We start from the raw sequence: 15,956 nt of genomic DNA on the forward strand, positions 1-15,956 counted from the left end.
CCGCATTCAATAATGAGATTGGTTTCTAATTTCTTGTATAAGTCTTATATACGTTATTGATGGCATGGTGGCTCAGTGATTAGCACTGCTGCCTCATGCTGCCAGGGACCTGGGTTCGAGTCCACCTTTGGGTGACCGTGTGGAGTTTGCACATTCTCCCCCTGTCTGCATGGGTTTCCTCCAGTTTCATCCTGCAGTTCAAGGATGTGCAGGTTAGGCAGTTTGGCCATGCTAAATTGCCTATAGTGTCCAGAGATGTGCAGGTGAGATTGATTAGCCATAGGAAATGCAGGGTTACAGGGATAGGGTAGGTGTGAGAGCTCAAGTGGCCTACTCTTTGAAGGGTTGGTGTGGACTTGATGGGATGAGTGGCCTGCCTCCACGCTTTAGGGATTCTATAATTCCAAGTCAGGGTCCCATACTTGAATTCCTCAGACCTGCACTTCAAAAACACTTTGTGAATGGACAACAATTTGTAGACAATGCCAAACTACAGTTTCTTACCAAGCAATGCACTTCGGTTTTTTCGGTGATGTCACTCTGTTTCAAATTTAGCATCAGCTGCTGTTTCCAAGGTCCTATGCCTCCCCAATTTCTAAGAGAAGTGGTGTAGGCCTCGAGTCTCAACCACAATTTATTTTCCACTCCGTGCTGCACTCTCACAATCCTGCTGGTTATCTGACTCCTCAGGTAACCTTCCAAATGTAGGTAGAGGAAAGGTGAAATTTCCCTGGTGAGTGACTAGGAAGTGCAGAGGGCAAGGAGGGTTAGTAATCTGGGAGGAATGGGTAAGTGACACACATTTAGGAAGATGCTGCACGTGATTGTGAGACTGGTAAACCATGAGTTCTGGTGGGATGTGGATGAAGAAGAAGAGATAGAGTGAGTGTGAGGTAATAGGATGACATCACCCTTGAGGAAGCAATTAACTTTCTTCCAACACTCTTCTAGACCATGGATACCACACTAACCCAGACGGCAACTTCACATCAGTCTGGCATGGGCTGGTGCTGGGACCTTCTCTGGCTACCCTGGGGAAAGGGGATGACCTCCTGTCCACTCCCCTGCCCTTTGGGTCCTTGTCCGTGAACAGGAATGCCAACTTTCCTCTGTCAGTCATCCCCTTTGGATATCTTCACACATTAGAACTGTGAAAATCAATTCTGGACTTGCAGCATTTAGAATGGTGTGTAGCTAGTGTTTAAATATAGCGCCTGCTGAATAAATGGTGGGTATTTCTATCACAGCACAACCCATAATAGCACGGTGTCTTGGAGGCATTTAGTGAATCTTAATGAGGTGAGTAACATAAATTGTACAAGAAAATTGCTCAGGGTCACAAGGGGAAGTACTTCTGTACAATGCCACAAAATTGACACTTAGTCAAATTTAAGGAAAATTCAGCACAGATTTTTTCATAAAACAAAAACAGAAATTGCAGTTCTGGTAGCTTCCTTGGAGAGAAAGAAGAATTAACATTTTGAGTCTAGTGACCCTTCTTCAGAATTGATAGAAGCTGGGAAAAGGTGGTGTACATGCTGAAGACAGGGGGTGCTGAGAAAAGGAATGAATGAATAGGAGGAGGTGGAGCCTGTAGAAGGAGACCAGCAGTTAGACAGACAAAGGGGCAGATGCCAGGAAGAAAACACATCTGGTAACTGACACCATATGCAGGTGAAAATGATTTGGCTCTGCTAAAGGCAACCCATGTCATCGCTGGGCTTGGGGTGTGGGGATGGGTAAACTGCATCGAAAGAGGTGTACAGGAAAATGCTGGTCTTCCAGCTTGTGTTGACCCTCACTGGAGCACTGCAGCAAGCCCAAGACTGAGATGTTATCCAGGGAACACTGGTGTGTTGGAAACGGCAGGCAACTAGAAGCTCATAGTTATGTTTGCATACAGAACGTTGGTGTTTTGCAAAGCAGACTTGTTTCCCCAGTGTACCGTGGACCACATTGTGAGCAGCAAATACAGTGGACTAGATTGAATGAAGTGTTGGTAAATTCATGCTTCACCTGCTTCAGATATCACAGGCAAAGAAACCAACTAAGATAAACTAGGAAATTATGCTTTTTAAATTGGTGAGAAGGGCCTTGTCCTCAATGATCAATAAAGACTCCATGGTGTCCATTTTCATGGTAAATGCCATTTCATCATAGCAGAAAGGTTAGCAGTACCTCTCAAAGAAATTCATTCCTCATCATTTAGCCTGGAATTTCCTCCATAACAGCATTTTTGGTCAACCTACAGCATATGGACCATAGCGATTCAAGAAGGCAGCTCACCACCACCTTCTTAAGGGCAACTAGAGGTAGGCCGAGAGGTGGCCTACGTCTCAGAAGTGCATAAAAAACTACTTGCTTTGTAAAAAGAAGTTTTTTTTCCTCACATCATGTTTGCTGCTTTTGCTAATCACTTTAAATGTCTGCCCTTTGGTTCAAGATTCTTTTACAAGCAGGAACGATTTCTCCTTATTTTTCTTTACCCAGTCTACTCAATTTTGAAAATCGGATCTGTTCTCAACTTTCTCATCTACAAAGAGAACTGTCCCAACTTCTTAAATCTATAGTCATAACTGAAATTTCTCATTCCTGGAACAATTCTTGTAAATTGCTTCTGCACTATCATGTAAATGTGCATGTATATGAACTGCTTTCAATCACTTCTAATTGGATTTTTCAGAGAGTAAAACAAATGCTGGGGTATTATAGATAGGAATACGGTAAAAGCTAAAATTTCAACAGCAGTTTATGTTGACATACAAACATTGAGAATGGCGAAGAAACTGAGCAGGTGTGGTAGCATTCTGACCCTTCTTCAGAACTTCAGTCATCCCAGACCAGAAACATAACCTTTGTGCCTATTTCCATGGATGCTGCCAGATCTGCTGAGGTTCTCCAGCATTCTCTGTGTTTGCTTCAGATTTCCAGCACCAACAGTGGTTTGATTTTATCAAGTTCTTATATTTACATTGTGTTTATAAAGTAATGAATGTTTTAAGATGATTCACAAGAGCTTTATTGAAGAAAGGAAGATACTAAGTTGCATGAGGAGATATTGGGTCAGTTAATCAAAAATTTGGCCACTTTCTCCTGATACCAGGAATAGCAGGACTGTTGTAAGAGTTTAACGGGGCGCATATTCATTGGAATTGAGAAGAACAAGAGGGATCTGATTGAAACATATAAGATTCTAACAGTTCAAGATAGATACAAGGAAGATGTATCCCTGTATAGGGAGTCTCGAACCAGGGGTCACAGTCTCAGGATACAGGGTAGAACATTTAGGACCGAGATGGGAAAACATTGGTGCTCTAGAAGTGGTCAGCCTGTGGAATTTGCTACTACAGAAGGCTGTTGGGTTGGGACTATAATCAAGAAAGATTTTTTTTTGGATTTTAGAGGTTTCATGGGGTATAGGAGGGAACATGGCATTGAGTTAGAGGATCATCCATGATTACAACAAATGGTACACATAGCTCAATAGGCTAAATGGAACATATTCCTGCTCCTAGTTTCTATGTCTCTACTAATAGAGGTATAGAGTTCAAGATGAAGGAGATAATGTTGATTATGTAAAAGACATTTTTCGGCCTCAGATAGAGTACTGCGTACAGTTTTCGGCACCACAGTAGGAAAGGATGTGAACACATTTGAGAATGCACATTGGAGAGTGGTTTACAAGAATGGTTCAACAAACGGAAATCTTCAGTTGTGAAGGTAGATTGAGGATGTTGGGAACGTTCTCCTCAGAGAGAAGACAGCCAGAGGAAAAGATCTGTTTGAAGTTTTCAATTGCATCAGTTGGCTGAATAGAATAGATAGGGAGAAACTGTTCCCACTTGTAAAAGACACAAAAAAGGACATACAATTAAAATGATTTGCAAATGAAGTAAATTTTATGTGAGAATAAAAAACTTCTTTACACAATGAAGAGTAAAGATACAGAATGCACTACCGAACATATGGAAGAAACAGATTGATTTGAGGCATTTAAGAGGGCATTAAACAATAATTTGCATAAAAATAGTATGTAATGGGCTGCAAGGGCTCCTTCTGCATTGTAAGATTTTCAGATTCAGTGATAAGTAGTAGATTGTGAGCATCGGTCTTATACACACCATTTTAAAGCAAAGGGTACCTTTTTTAGTTTGATATGATTTAAATTAATATATTACATTTGTTTTTCTTGTTACATATTTTTAAGTTACAACATTAAAATCATTTTAAAAGAAAGAAGAACAAAACGGCTTGAAACGTACCTCTATAGTTGGTGGGTCCACCCTACGCCCTCGTATCCAAGCTGACAAGAACAGAATAAAAATCGATCTTTACTAAAAGAAAATCAAATATACTGTAACATTTTTCTATGTGTTTAGAAAATAAATAAATACTAAGCCATTAAATGGTTAATCGTAAGAAACCATTCGGGAAATGCTGCTAAGCAGTCCTATCCTATTCGGAACAGCATTTTCTTTAGTTATTCTGTTTTCAATATTTTTGATTCAGGCCTCATTTTAAAAAAAAAAGTTACATTTGCTCTTATTGGGTTCTTGGCATTTGATTCTGGATCACAAGGCATTTTTAGTGTCACTTTTGCTTATTGTTAGCATTGTCATTTCTTAATCAGAGGATACTGGGTTCAAGACTTAACTGGAACAGAATCTAGGTTTACAGTTCAGCAGTGAGGCAGGGCTCCATCATTTAACATGGCACTCTTTGAATGAAACTGAAGTCTTTGTCTGCTCGACTAATTATGATTGACCGGTCATTCATAATGACATTGAGTGCAGTTTGTAACTTTTTCATGGGATGTGGATGTTGCTGGGAAGACCACCATATGCTGCCCATTCTTGAGAGATACTGAGTTGAGTGGCTTGCTAGGCCATTTGAAAGGTCAGTTAAGACTGGACCTGGAGTCACGCAGAGGCCAGATTAGGTAAGACCAACCAAACAGGCACCGACAATATTTGACCATAGTTTCAAAGCTGAGGTTACTGAGATGAGCTTTCAATTCCAAACATTTTATTAATCTATTGATTTAATTGAATTAAAATGCTACTGGCTGCTCTGGTAGGATTCAAACCCATGTCACAATGGTAGTTGCCTGGGCTTCTGAACTACTAGACTGTGAGATTATTAATATAGCACTATCTCCTGACTTCTAGTAATAATGCAAGGCTAAAAGAAAATTTTAAAAATCTAGTCACAGTTGATTGGGGCCATGAAAAGATTGGATTGCCAATCTGGTCCCTTAATATCCTTTAGTGAAGGAAATCTGCCATCTTTATTGGGTCTGGCCTACATGTGACTCCACATACACAGCAATGAAGTTGGTTCTTAACTGCCTTTTGAAGTGGCCTAGCAAGCCTTCCTCGGTCAACTATGCAAAGTCCAACCTACTAATACCTTAGGCCACAATTCGGAAAGCAAAAGCTTGGTGTAGTCATACTCATAGTATCATACCTTAAAATGAACAGGGTTGAGAGTGTGTTGCTGGAAAAGCATAGCATCAGAGGAGCAGGAGAATTGACATTTCGGGCCAGAGCCTTTCATCAGGAATCATCCATTCCTGATAAAGGGCTCCGGCCCGAAAAGTTGATTCTCCTGCTCCTCTGATGCTGCCTGACCTGCTGCGCTTTTCCCCAACACTCTCTCAACTCTGATCTCCAGCATCTGCAGACCTCACTTTCTCCTTCTAAAACGAATGGGTCAAATGAAATAAAACTTATTGCTCTCCTAGTTCCTGTGTTTTCTTAGCTTTTGTGTGCCTTCTTATTTAGTTTCTGGGAAAGACATGATGAGTGCAAATCTTTCTTCTAATTAGAAAGTGCTTCATTTCAGCTCACTCTCTCCTAGGACTAAAGATCAAAAAATAATTATGGGAATCATGGGTAGAAACATAACATCAATCACTTCAGTACAACTGCACTGTTGGAATATTAACATTTCCACAAAGAAAAATATAAATATGAAGCTGACATTCATTTTGTTTTCCTAAGATATTAATATTCATCTTCTTCCTAATGATCAGGAATAGGTGTCTGGCTAACTCTAGGGAAGCAGATTGGGAAGAAAGCACAGCAAACAACTGAAAATCACAATTTTTCAGGGCTAAACAGATGATATTAGTGCCATGATAATAACAAAGAAAAAATGTACAAGGAAGGAAAAGAAAGAGCAAAAAAAACCAGACATAAGTAAAACTAAAAGAAAAAAATCTACTAATATTCAAAATTAGTCAAAAGCAAATGGAATTACTGACCACACATGTAAAATAGACTGTAACAGGATTTAACATTTTCAATAGAATTTCAAGTATTTAAAAAAATTATTATTAATACCTATTGCATGCATTATTCTGAATAATCTAAGCCACACTGAGCCAAAACAGTGCTGCCGGAACTGCTTGAAAGACAAAATCTAGTAGCACATTCAAATATAGCTTTATAGCGGGAATAACAATGCATTTACAAGTACTCCAATGCAAAAGTGTTCATGTGGGTTAAAGAGTCAAATTGAGTCCTTTTGAAATTATTTTTAAAATTATTCACATAATGAGCTGAAGGTCATACTATAAAGCATACCTCTAGACTTGAATGTGCTTTGTTCACTTTTTAATTTGCATGCTTATTAGTATGTATGAGCTTTGCATCAAGCTTTAATGTGAGGACTGGCAGAGAATATACAATAATGATCGTGGAATTGAGCACTCAAATTAAACTGCATTGTAATCAAATTGTTGTTCTGAAGAGACAAGGTGACACCAGCATTCTGGATGCATCATGCAATTAGAGAACGTGCATACTGATCATGGAGAGTTTGCTTTTCAAAGCTGATCTGACGATAACATGTAGCACTGAATAAGATCAGCTCTAGCTCAATGGTTACAATGTCTGTATCAGAAGAGTCTGTGCTCATAATCTAGGTTAATACTTCAGTGAGACATTAAACTGAGAGCCTATCCACCCTCACAGGGGAAACCAGGACATGGAAGCACCACCATCTGCAAGCTTCCCTTGAAGTCACACTCTATTCTGACTTGAAAGTCTCCATTCCTTCGGTCTTGCTAGGTTAATAATCCTGGAACTGCTTAGTTATTTGTTTACAGGATGTCGGCATCACTGGCTAGGCTAGCATTTGTTGCCCTTTTCTAATGCCCAGAGGACAGTTAAGGGTCACCCACATTATGGGCCTGAAGTCATGTAGGCCGGACCAGGAAGGTTCCCTAAAGGACATTAGTGAACCAGTTTTATGGCGATCATTATTCTCTTCATTCCAGATATTTTTATTGATCTCATGATGGGTTTCGAACCTTGGTCTCCAGAACATTAACAACAACAACAAAAACAAACTGCTGGAAAAACTCAGTAGGTGTAGCAGCATCCATGAACAGAGATCAGAGTTAACATTTTGGGTTGAGTGACCCTACCTTAGAACCGGAAAGTTTAGCTCTGATCTCTCTCCATGGATACTGCCAGACCTGCTGAGTTTTTTCCAGTAGTTTCTGTTTTGTTTCTGATTTACAGCATCCGCAGTTCTTTTGGTTTTCCCATAACATTAACTGGATCTCTGGATCAAAATAAAAACCCTTTGCTCTAGGCAGTTCATATGTCTCTATTCCCTGCTGAAAATCAGAGCTCTGTAGAGTCATCTAGTTAGCTTGCTCTTTCTCCACGGATGTTGCCTGATCCACTGGGATTTCCAACTTTTTTTTGTTTTCAATACAGATTCCAGCACCTGCAGTAATTTGCTCCCTCTATTCTATGCCTATTTATGTTTCGGTCAAGATGCCTCTTACACTACCACCTCCCCTGGCAACACATTCCAGGCACTTACCACCCTCTGTGTAAAAAGACTTGCCTCTCACACCTCCTTTAAACTTATCTCTTTTGACCTTGAAACTATGTCCTCTAGTAATTGAAAACCAACACCAACTATCAACTCTATCCATGCATCTCATAAATTTGTAATCTTTGATCAGGTCGCCCTTTAGCCTCCAATGTTCAAGTGAAAACAAACCAAGTTTGTCCACTCTCTCATAACTAATACTCTCCAAACCAGGCAACATGACGGTAAACCTTTTCTGGTCACTCCGTATGTTGATAATATTAAGGGTTCTGCCACTTACTGTAGACTTCCTTTCTGCGTTAGACCTAAAAGGCATAATTTGTCTGGATCAAATTCCACGTGCCATTTCTCCGCCCAAATTTTCAGCCTATTTACAACCTACTCTTGTCTTCTGGCAATCCTCATCATTATCCACAGCTCCCTCAATATTTGTGTCATCTGCAAACTTACTAATCAGACCACCAACATTCTCCTCCACATCTTTTATCCATACTTTACAAACAACAGGAGTCCCTGCACTGATCACTGTGACACATCACTAGTCAAAGATCTCCAGTCAGTAAAACACCCTTCCACCACTACTCTCTGCCTGCAGTGTCTATCGTACCAGCTTAACGTGGATCCTATGCAACTTCACCTTTTGCATCAGCCTGCTATGAAGGGACTTTGTCAAAGGCCTTGCTAAACACCAGGTAGACAGCATCCACTGCTTTGCCATCAATCAGTTTTCATTACTTGACTGGGTAATGAATCTGGGTCACAGCTGTTAAAGCACTGGGTCCTAATCACTAAACATTCAACATCATACCTAAGTCACTAATGTACATAACAAACAGTAAGTAACCCAGCACTGATCCCTGTGATACACTCCTGATCACAGGCTTTGAATCTCAAAAACAACCATCCATTCTATTCCTTTGCTTCTATTTGGAAGCCAATTTTGGATCCAATTTGCCAACTTGCCTTGGATTCTATGGGCTGTTACTGTTTGGACTAGCCTTCCATGTGGGACCTTGACAAAGGCCTTATTGAAGTTCATGTAAACCACATCAACTGAATGAACCTCATCAACATATTTAGTCTCCTTTTCAAAAACCTAAATCAAGTTGGTCAGACATGATCTCTCTCTAACAAATCCTATCCCTAATCAATCCTTGCCTTTCCAAGTGTTGCTTAATTGTGTACTTCAGAATTTCTTTCCAGTAATTTAACTACCATTGATGTTAGATTAACTGGTCTGTCATTACCTATCCCTGCTGCCCTTTTTGAACACAGGAGCCACATTAACTATCCTCCAGTTATCTAGCACTTCACCTGTGACTAACAAAGTGTTAAGTATCTCCTCCAGGGCCCCAGCAATCTTCTTCCTCGCCTGCCATAGCAGCCTGAGATAATTTCATCAGGCCCTGGGGATTTATACATCTCCATGCTGCTAAAACATTTAGTACTTCCTTCTTATTAAACTTAACGTGTTCTAGAACCTCACCATACCAACTGAAATCCCCCGCTAAATTGTCTTTCTCCTCTGTGACTACCACATTCAAATCCACTGGTTCCATACTCAGATAGCTCCTTTGGTCTTTAATAGGCCCCACTCATTCCCTGCTAATCCTCTTGCTTTTAATGGATTTATAAAATGCCTTGGGGTTTTCCTTAATACTATCTGCCAAAGATATTTCATGGACTTTTGTCACCTATCTAATTTCTTCTTTTAAGCAGCACCACCACCCCGACACGGTCAATATTCCTGAAGAGGATTTTTAATGCACTGTGCTACCTTCATGTTCTTTATCAATCTCTTGATATTCCATGACATTCAGGATTCCCTGCACTTTTTGCCATTGCCCTTCATTTTTAGAGAAACATGTTTGCCCTGAATTCTCAGTGTACTATATTTAAAAGACTCCCACTTTCCAAATGTAGACTTACATGCATGAAGCTGCTCCCAGTTTAGATCCTGTCTAAATGATACTGAAAATGGTCTTCCCTCAATTTAGACATTTAACTTCTGAACTATCCTTATCCTTTTCCATAATGAGTTTGAAACTTAGAGTTATGATCACGAACCACAAAATAATCCTCTGACACTTCAACAACTGGACCGATTTAATTCCCTAGTTAGGTCCAGGACTGCCCCATCTTTGCTCAGACTGGATGCACTTGAAAATTTCCACCCCATCTAAGCCTTTCACACTAAGACGATCCCAGTTCATCTTAGCAACAATTCCATATTCCCACGTGCTCTTCAATGATACATCATTGCCTTACCAGTCAGGCTCCTTGCATTAAAATAGATACAATTTATCTTTTCGGTCCTCCGATATGTCTTATCATGTTCATGTCTTCTTCGCCTGCTGGACTGTCTTACTGTTCTTTCGATATCTGACTGAATCTTGCTCCTAGCTTTACATCAAATCTGTACCCCATCCCCCTGCCATATTAGTTTAAACCTTCCCAACAGCATGAGCAAACCTTCCAGCTTGTACAGGTCCACCTACCCCAAAAGCTGTCCCAATGATCAAAACATTTAGAGCCCTTCATCCTGCACCATTCCTTCAGCCATGTGTCCACCTTACCTATCTGCCCATTCCTACACTCAGTTGTGTATGGCACTGGACTTAACCTGGAGATTAAAAAAAAGAGGACTTCTAAGGTTGTAATCTAATACCCAACTCTCTAAATTTCTATTGCAGGACCTCATTTCTTTTTCTATCCACGTCGTGGATACCAACACATACCATGATTCTGGCTGTTCTGCTTTCCCTTCAGAATGTTCTGCAGCTGCTCTGAGGCATCCCTGAACCTGGCACCAGAAAGCAAGGTATTATTTGAGGGTCTCATTTGCAGCCACAGATCCACTTGCCAGTTTCCTTACAATCACTAATGCTCTCGCAGTGCCTTTCTTCTCTACTGTTAAGTCACATAGCTAAATGTGGTGTCATAAACTTAGCTGATGAAGTTTAATGTAGAAAAATGAGAGGTTATGCATTTTGGTAGGAAGAATAAATAAATAAACTCTAATTTAAATGGAGAAAGACGTGCAAAAAAGGTGCAGTGCTGAGGGATCTGGGTGTTCTTGCACATGAAATACAAATGTTACCATGCAGGTGCAGCAAGTAGTTAGCAATAAAGGCCAAAAATCTATTTCCCCTAAGGAATTTGAGGTTAAAAATTGTTGAGGGTACACCTGGACCAGTATGTCCAGTTTTAATCCCCATATTAAAGAAAGAATATACTTGCATTAGAGATAGTTTAAGAGAGATTAAAAGAGATTGCAGGGTGAGGGAGTTGAATGAACAAGAATGGCTGAACAGATTGGCCTTTTATTCATTACAGCCTAGAAATATGAATGCTGGTCTTATTGAAACATGTAAGATTCAGAGAGGACATGACAGAATATATGTTGAGAAGATGTTTCCTCTAGTGGTGGAATCTCAAACCAGGGGATATAGTTACAGGATAAAGGCACACTAATTTAAAGTTGAGATACGAAAGCATTGGTGCAGGGAAATGTATTCTAGAATTCACTACTTCAGAAAGTTGTGGAGACTTGATAAATAGAGGTATTTAAAAAGGAAGTAGATAGATTTTTTAAAATGGAGAGGTTGAGGGCTCTGAGAAGCTTGCACAAATGAGGAGTTGAGGAATGGGTCAGATCAGCCATGGTCTTAAAATGGTGGAGCAGGCTTGTGCAGTTGAATGGTTATGCCTGTCCTGTTCCTATTTCTTATGGTCTTCTGATGTTGTAATTGCATGAAATTACTCGCTAGAACTCACAAAGAAAATCCCCCTGTGAGACTCCACAAAATTGATATTGAGCTGATTTTTGGTAGCATTCAACCTAATTGATTTCAATGCACTGTTTCAAAGAGAAGAGGAATTCTTCTGAGAGTCTTGTCAAAATTTACTCCTCAACCAATATTACTATAACAGAATTAGTGATCATTTATCACACCACTGTTTGTGTGACTTTGTTATACAAATTCAATTGCCATGTTGCCAATTTTCCAACAGTGAACACACCAACAAAAGTAGTTCTTTGACTGTGAAATGCTTTGGGAAGTTTGTGAAGCTTGGCGTTAAGAATACCAGTTCTACTGTTTGAATATGTTAAGTTACAACAATAAATCAGAACTTCTGGAAATACTTAAGCTAAAAGAATTTTGCAGGTGCAAAGTGGATAATAATTTTATTGGGTAATAAAATTGATAGCTCTATGTTGGTGTTACCCAACCTTTTCAGTCTCAAGGTACACACTAATAAGACAAACAATTCCACAGCACATGCATGAATGTCCACACATATGGTGTTGAATGTCAGCACACGTGCAGTATCGGAAGTCTATTCATGCATGGCTCTGGAGGCTTGCGTATACACACTCAATGAGGGTGCCTGGTATCAGCAGATAATGGCTTCAATAATAGACACTAAGGCTCTAGAGGAGGTCAGAAGTAGGGATGCAGCCTTGACATTCAGGTAAAGCATACTGCTTCCCAAAAATGTCACGGCACATGCACACCAGTCCAAACAATTATCTGATTCTGAATCTATTCCTGATATTTTATAATAAGCTTCCTTTCTCTGTTTTTAGATAATAGCACTGCTCAATAAAACAATGGTCCTGAATAAAATATCCTTAATATAAAGCAGTCGTAAAATCCTAGGTAGGGTAACATGGACAAATATAAACTGGATTCTAGAAAAACAGCAAAACAATCATGAAGAGACAATACGGGTGGAATCTTCCCAAGCACTGAATGATGTCACCATTGGCAAGAAATTTGAGAGAGTATGTGAGGTTGTCAGTGAGTAGCTTCCTGATTTTGAGAACAGAAAGACCAACTTTGCAACCAAGTGTTGAACTGGGAGGTGTGTTTCCCTCTATTAAGTAGCAAGAGACCTACTTGCATGCATTAGTATTCATTAACATTCACATTATGATGCCATCTCACTTCATTGATATGCAGTTTCCTATTCTCACACCCACTTCATCGAAAATAGATGGTGACTGTTCCAGACATGAAATTCAGAACTGTAATTTAGCAACTCCAACTTGCTGGTTGTACCTCTGGCCCACCATCAGTCCCCAAAATCTCAGAGCACACTCCACTAGATGCACCCTTCTATTGACCAGGGCTTTCAAGACCCTCTCAGCAAAATGTCGTGTCAAATATCTCCTGTCCAACACGTCTGATGCAATTGACAGGAACTGTGAGAGCAGCCCAGGTATATCAGTGCTTATCAGGTGCATGGCTGGACTTTAAAAGTGGCACTAGGAAACTTGGCAGGTCCTGGTAGTGGCCAGTATATAAGCCTGCAAAAATATGATTAGTTGGGCACAATGGGGGCATGGTGCACAGGTAATGAGGTGACTTTGGGAAGAGAGAGAGAGAAAGTCTCATTCAGCCTTGCAGAGAAAAACCTACCGTTAAACTCACAAAAATGACGCTAAGCTAACTTCTGGTAAGATGTTATGTTTCCTATCATTTTGGTTTTATATCAATAGCTTTTGTTTTAAACTTTAATAGGTTTCAAAGATTCTTACATCACTTACAGGAGTGACTAAATACCATGATTAATAACAAACAATGTGCTTCAAAATACAGAAAGCAAATCTCTATGAATGCACTTCAATGATCAGGAGCTGATTTCAATAATTAGATATCACTGAAGCAGGTTCTCCCTTTCTTCCACTAAAACAAGAAAGTAGTGCTATTTATCCACCTCTTTCTTCATCAACCAATGACAAGCTCTGGTAATGTTTTGAACAAGTCTCCATCAGCAAGGTAGTTATACTGGGGAAACTTACAGAATGACTTAACTTGAACTCAATAACAAACCCCATGAGCAGAAGAATTCAGACAGAATTTGCGAAGTGCTAAAATTCAAGTTATCACAGTTTGACAACTGAGGTCAAATTGGGAATTTCCCAGATATCTTTGTAAAAGGTATCCCAAAATAAGCATTTCTTTGGAGTCATGGTGTTTCTTTTTTGGAGGAGTGTAGCTGGTGGTGGGGTTGGTTGAAGTAGATGTACAATAGAGTCATGTTCACCAATCTCAGAAGCAGAAAAGAGGATATATAGGAGCAGAGAAATGGCTGAGGCAAGAAGGTTAGAAGAATCACCACAGTTTTCAGGGACTTTGGTCCCAGATATTGTAGAAGTTGATAGGCTTTGTAGCCATCAATCCTCACACATACTTACGCTTATTGGCCCAATGTCTGTTCATACCCATTGTGCGCACTCATGCTCCCAGCAGCTCATACTCTTAATGTTAATTCAATTTCAATTGACGCCAAACTTCTATGGCCACTCAAACTTCCTATACCAACTAAACGTCTACACATGCAAGCTATTTAACTTTTCCACATCACTGCCATAGCAACTCATTAGTATCCACAATGGGCTGCTTTCACAAACTATGTGGAGGTAAAAATATGTTTTCTAACACTGCATACTGCTTTCCCTCATACACACGATAGTGAATAAACTGGCCACTCATAAAACCAATGTAAAGCTTTCAATTCTCAATGAGTTAAACTTGTGTTAAAAAAAACTCTATTGAGACATCACATCAAAAACAATCATTCCCTTAGTAGCTGCTTTATACTGTCAATCAAACAATGAACTCAGAACCTGCTGCTGATACAGCTTTGGCTTTTGAAATTCAGCCAAACATACACAAAAATCATGTTTGGGAAAATGTCAACAAAGAGCTCTGAATTTGCTTAAACAGATGATTCTTTTTTCGCCATTTTGTGCCTGTCATTCAATACAGTCCAGCAGAGATTAAACTTAAATCTTGGTAGTTTCAGCCTGTTTTCTAATGACAGTTATATAGATCTTATCCACCTGTCAGAAGCTACTACCCCATTATGATGCCCACACATCAGGTAAAGATCCTTGTAAGAGCCAAATGGGGTCTTTTTAACTTCAACACAAGGTTGATGTTATCTTGCTGACAAGGTTAATGTAACAAGGTTAATATAACCTTGCTGATTTCAAGTTTCTTTCCTGTGTAAATCATATCCTTCCCCCTTTTCCAACTGACAAAAATTGCATCTTTTAGAAATGGTATTGGGTCTTCTGCATCCATGCCCACCACATTTGAAGGTTTACCAAGTCAGGAAGACACAATGAAAATCCATCCAGCTCTCCCTCTGTTGCTCTCAATGCAAAATATTGAAGGCAGTAGATTCATGGGAAATATACATTTTCATAGGGCAGGAATGCCCCAACATTTAGCATATAAATGCCAAAAAAACAATGAGCGAGCTACATATGATTTCTCAGAAATGAAAATACTGTGTTCTTAAAAAAAAAGCAAAACTTACACTAACACATAGAACATAGAACAATACAGCGCAGAACAGGCCCTTTGGCCCTCGATGTTGCACCGAATTAGTGAACTAATTTAAGCCCATCCCCCTACACTAACCCATCATCATCCATGTGTGTATCCAAGGATTGTTTAAATCTCCCTAATGTGGCTGAGTTAACTACATTGGCAGGCAGGGCATTCCATGCCCCTACTACACTTGGAGTAAAGAACTGGCCTCTGACATCTGTCTTAAATCACTGACTAGGCCAGCATTTATTGCCTAACCTTAAAATCAGCCTTACCCCCGTGCTATGAGCTGCAGAAAATGTGTTACGACTTTATAACATCTTTCAGTTTAATTCTCTGAATTGTCACAATGTTATAGTAAAACTCTTAGTCATAATTTGATATGTTTCACTTTTCTTATACAAGTGTGATGTGTCATAGTTTAATTCTTCACCACAATGAACAGTTCACTTGAAAAATGTTTTACTCCATTGTGGTAAGTCAAATTTCTAATGAAGCTGATGCTCGATACCAATTGTCATTCTAGAATGCAAAAGAAAAGCCTCAAGGACAAATTTGTTACCTCAACTTAATTACGCTTATATGATGCTCCATTGGTTCAAGATTCTGCTCCAATGGCTCAGAAAAATCAAGCAAATTTATTAGATCCCTGGAGGGATTGTAAACCTCACATGTATATCTGGCTGTGTTACAGAGACTGTAAAGGAAGGGAGATGGATAAGATAGCAAACCTGGGACTGTGAGATCTGGCATTCC

At 39.6% G+C, this 15,956-nt stretch overlaps 1 protein-coding gene across 1 annotated transcript in view; it reads right to left on the reverse strand.

Moving 5' to 3' along the window:
* The window catches only part of ndufaf2 (NADH:ubiquinone oxidoreductase complex assembly factor 2), a 160,417-nt gene that overhangs the window by 17,421 nt on the left and 127,040 nt on the right, over nt 1-15,956 (reverse strand). The window contains exon 3 of the mRNA XM_072571119.1: nt 4,263-4,303. Coding sequence (XP_072427220.1) covers nt 4,263-4,303 — 41 coding nt within the window. The remainder of the gene's footprint in view (nt 1-4,262; nt 4,304-15,956) is intronic.

Source organism: Chiloscyllium punctatum, chromosome 1 (assembly GCF_047496795.1).
Source record: "Chiloscyllium punctatum isolate Juve2018m chromosome 1, sChiPun1.3, whole genome shotgun sequence".
Classification (NCBI taxonomy): domain Eukaryota; kingdom Metazoa; phylum Chordata; class Chondrichthyes; order Orectolobiformes; family Hemiscylliidae; genus Chiloscyllium; species Chiloscyllium punctatum.